Genomic DNA, 4,540 nt, shown 5'->3' with positions numbered 1-4,540 from the left:
AGTAGGCGTGTATAAAACGATGCATGAATCAGCGCGACAAGGTATAATTTCGTAGCAAAAAAGTTGGCAGACAAACCACTACCAATAATAAGTTTTACTCATCTCTCACAGTAATCACAATTGACTCCATCAACCCATGCATTTCTATTTCTTGTGAACTTTTCTTCAACCTGGGCTTATGTTTACTGGTCCTCCTGTACCTGCGTCAGGTAGTTACCCCTATATCTGCATTATTATACTTATAAAAGTTATACATCCAAATCTCCCCTAATCCTCCCTTCCTCTGATCACCCTGATCTCTGGCTCTCTCTGTTGATGGAAAGAGGAATGGCTTTCCCTGCTGAACTCAGGGCCCTTATAAGTACTGTTCTGGTCCTAATCCTTGTTCCTCCAGCTTCTAGTCTTAATAGTACTGATCACTACTGTCCTCCTTCTTCCTGTGGCAATATCCCTAACATCAGCTATCCGTTTCGACTAAAAGGCGATCCACCAAACTGCGGAGACCAAAGGTACGAGCTCTCATGTGATGACAACAACCACACGTTGTTATCTTTACGTGGTAGTAACTACTACGTAAGCCAAATCAATTACAACAACTACACAATCCGAATTGTAGACTCAGGTATTCAGGAGGATAATTACTCCCTCATCCCTCGTTATTTTCTAAACCGTGGTAATTTCAGTATTTCGAGGCTGCCGGACTGGGATATTTCAGTACTGCGTTTTACTGAAGTTGTGGTTATTGTGAACTGTGAAAAGCCAGTGAGTTGGGCTTCCTCTTTCCATTGGAACACGACTTCTACGAATTGTTCTAATATTAATAATGGATATGGGTCTTCTTCCAACTCCTCTTTTTCTCAAGATTCCAAACGGTACTTATATCTTATTGTTGGCCGTGGAGCGAATGTGATGGATGTGGAGGAGTCGTGTACGATAGAGCGAATGTCTCTGACATCGTGGCGAGGACAAATTTATGCTGATCCTAATATTTCTTGTACAGACATTCGCAATGTATTCTCATATGGTTTTGAGCTTTCATGGTACCCAATTTATTGTGGAAGCTGCGGATCATACGATATTTGCTACCTCGATGTGCACGATAATCAAGTTCATTGCTACCAATGGGGCGGTGAGTAATTAATAAATTTGAGATCAGAATTCTAATGAGATATTTATTATATGCTGATCTATCTCAATCGTTATTATGTTGCTTTTGCAATTTAAGTACTCAACTTGACTGAATTCTTGGATTTCCCACTCCAACTAATAATACTAATTAGCAGTACCATTGTTGTGATCTTAGACAATTATTGAACGTAATTTAAGATGACACTTCATAGTGCATGTATAGTAGGTACCCGACGGAATACCCATTTAAAGGGGATAAAAAGGGGCTTTTTTTGCATCATTATAATGACCTGATTTTTAGTTGAAGATTCCAGACGCTAATGTGATCCTATTTTTTCCTTTTTTTTGTCAAAAGATGCAGGAAATACAAATGAGTGGGATACTTTCTATCTATTACGGGCCGCAAATGTAGGTGAGTTTTCTATATATCTCCATATGATGTTTTTTTTTTTTGTTTTGAGAATCAACATCAATATATTTATTAATAAAACTCCATGAGATGGACAAGATGGACAATCCTCCATCTCAACAGAATCATCCTCTAACTCTAAAGAGTTTTTTGGCTTAACAATGAGCCACAATATTGGCTTCTCTTCTAACATGCCTACCAAACCATTGATCAAATTGTAAAAGCATATTTTCCACATCTGTAATATTAGCCAGATATACACTATTACAATGAGAATCATATTGCAGCTTGATGCTATTAATAACCTGGAGAGTCACCCTTTTTTTTTTTTTTTTCAAGCTTAGAATAGGAATTTTATTTATTTATTTATTGCCTTCACTTATAGCGGAAGAAAACCGTGATAACAGAAGACGACTCATGGGGTATACAGATATTCAAAGAAACATCCCATGTAACAAAACTAAAAATCATACCAATATTAAAGTTCAGACCGCAACAAAAATTCAGACCGCAGCAAAAATAACTAGAGAAAGCGTAAAGAAGGAAGCCAAAATAATCCGTGCGAATAAGGCCTTTCAGCCTGCAGGGGGAGGAGAGTCACCTTTCAAGATAATGATATACGTAGAACTAGTTTTACGAAAGTGATTTTATACCATGATGCATGCGTCTGCCAATTATATATTTTATTTGTTGACTTCTTCTAAGTCAAGATTTTGCCAAGTCATTGTACGTGTAACGACTGATCTTTTATAAAAAATTATTTATATAGACGTCGTAATTAATTCTCTGAAAATTGTTCTTTCCAAGCCCCTACATAAATATTGATGCGACTCTACATGAACAAGTTATTATATTTATTGGTAACATAAATGGATAGATTTGTTTATACAGTTTTGTTTAAATCACTTTCTATATAAATTAACTGATCACTTGACACTAACATCTAGCACTAGTCCTTTTTTCTCTCTATGGAGAAATAGTAAGGTGGGTACTCTTGCTCTGTAGGAGTGTTAGTGTCTCGTTGGTAGAGTGAGGTAGGGTGCTGGTTGGATGGAAGCAGATGAGATAGTTAAGAGATAGGAAAAACTAAGTTTATCAAAGGATGAGAGCAATGTTTTTCATCTTCATTCCAAGGGTGTCAAGGAGGGAGGGTCTCGAGGGAAACATTGTATAGTTAAAAAAGTTTTGTCTGAGAGAGGAGTTAACAATGAAGCATTTAGGACAACAATGTCACAAGTATGGAGGCTAGAGGGATGGGTAAAGTTTAAAGATGTGGGAGACCAGAGTTTCTTAATAGAGTTTCAATGGTAGTCGGATAAGGAAAAGGTTTTAAGTGGACGTCCATGGTTCTTTGATAGAAACCTATTGACTCTAGTTGAGGTGGATGAAGTTGTTTCTATTGTTGGTTTACGTTTTGCTTATGAACCTATTTGGGTTCAGCTGCATAACTTACTGTTGGCAGCAATGACAGAAGAGGTGGGGGAATAGTTTGGTTCCTCAATTGGCCATGTTATTCAAGTGGAGGCTGAATCAGATGGATTGGCATGGGGTAGATGTCTCCGTGTCAGAGTGGCTGTTGATCTTAATAAGCCTTTATTGAGAGGAAGGTGGTTGCAATTTGAAGAGCAACAGTTCTGGATTTCATTCAAATATGAGAGACTTCAGAGCTTCTATTTTTATTGTGGAGTGCTACTAGACAAAGGATTGAGCAACAAGTTGAAGGCATGCAAAATCAACAATATGGTCCCTGGTTGCTCAGCCAATGAATACAAGCATTTTTTATAACCGCAAGTATGGTGGTTCTCCCAACCATAACCACCACCAGAGTTGGAAGCATGTAGGTGCTCAGGGAGGGGACAATCAAGAGGTCAAAGCAGGAAAGGTGGACAAAAGGGAGGATAGTAAGGAAGGTTTCGAGGAACTACCTTTTGTAAAGCAAATAGAAAAGGCAAAAAGAATTACCAAGGCAAGTGGTGCTCCTATCTCTAAGAAGTTTGAACATATACAGTCTTCTAGTGAGGATATAGCTGGGCAGGAACCTTTTAATGTTGGGAGACATCATAATGGAACTATGGAAAGTAGCTCAGCTGAGGTGGAGGTACTTTTATTTACCCCTGACCCTATTGAAAGAGGAAAGGAGGCTGGTGTAGTTGATATGAGTATCAAGGGAGCTTTTCCTAATATAGAAAGGGGCTTTAATATTTCTGACTTACCTACTAGCCCACATCAGGAAAATGTACATGCAGCCAAGATAGAGACAATTGGTGCTGTTACTAGGGCCAACTCTAAGGTGAATACATGGAAAAGGAGGGTAAGGGCTAGTGTTGATAATTCAGTGGGAACAAGTGTGGTGGTAGGAAAAAAAGGAATTAAAAGAAATATGACAGTTATGCAGGCAGAGGTTGACGAAGCAGCCAAGAGGTATAAGTGTGAAGATGGCTCGATAATTGACAGGTATGAACCTGAGTTGGTGGAGATTGCTTTGCAACCCCACCAATAGCAATGATAAGCCTTAGTTGGAACTGTAGAGGGCTTGGGAACCCTCATACAGTTAGGGAACTTCACATGTGGGTGAAGTCGAAGTGGCCCAGAGTTGTTTTCTTAATGGAAACTAAGTGTGGAAGAGAAAAGTGGAGGTAGTCAAAAACTCTATAGGCTTTGATTGTAGTTTTGTGTAGGAAGTAGAGGCCTCAGTGGGGGGCTTGCATGTCTATGGCATAGTTCTAATGAGATTCTTTTTGAATCTTTCTCTTAGAACCATATCTCAATCTTACTGAAGAGAGTAGAGGACCGGGAAGCTTTGGTGATTACTGGTTTTTATGGCCATCCCATTACTGCTAAGAGAGAAGGAAGCTGGCAACTACTGAGGATGTTAAAGCCTCGAGATGATAGAGAGTGGATCTGCTTTGGAAATTTCAATTAACTTCTGTTCCATCAGAAGAAACAAGGTTCTGTTAGAAGGCCTTACCAACAGATGGAAAGATTCAGAGAAGCTGTGGATTA

The 4,540-nt window shown here is 38.9% G+C and overlaps 1 protein-coding gene across 1 annotated transcript; it reads left to right on the top strand.

Moving 5' to 3' along the window:
* The first annotated feature begins 327 nt into the window (after window positions 1-327).
* On the top strand, window positions 328-1,137 carry LOC121262102. The gene has a single exon (XM_041164522.1). It carries the CDS (start codon window positions 328-330, stop codon window positions 1,135-1,137), a length of 810 nt encoding a protein of 269 aa, XP_041020456.1.
* Window positions 1,138-4,540: the final 3,403 nt, after the last annotated feature.

The sequence above is a fragment of the Juglans microcarpa x Juglans regia genome, chromosome 4S, assembly GCF_004785595.1.
Source record: "Juglans microcarpa x Juglans regia isolate MS1-56 chromosome 4S, Jm3101_v1.0, whole genome shotgun sequence".
In the NCBI taxonomy this organism is placed as follows: domain Eukaryota; kingdom Viridiplantae; phylum Streptophyta; class Magnoliopsida; order Fagales; family Juglandaceae; genus Juglans; species Juglans microcarpa x Juglans regia.
Note: the sequence above shows the minus strand (reverse complement) of the source record. Positions and strands in the feature narration are given on the sequence as shown.

Coding starts and splice junctions, on each gene's coding strand:
- LOC121262102 (XM_041164522.1), top strand. CDS start 328: ATGGCTTTCCCTGCTGAACTCAGGGCCCTTATAAGTACTGTTCTGGTC.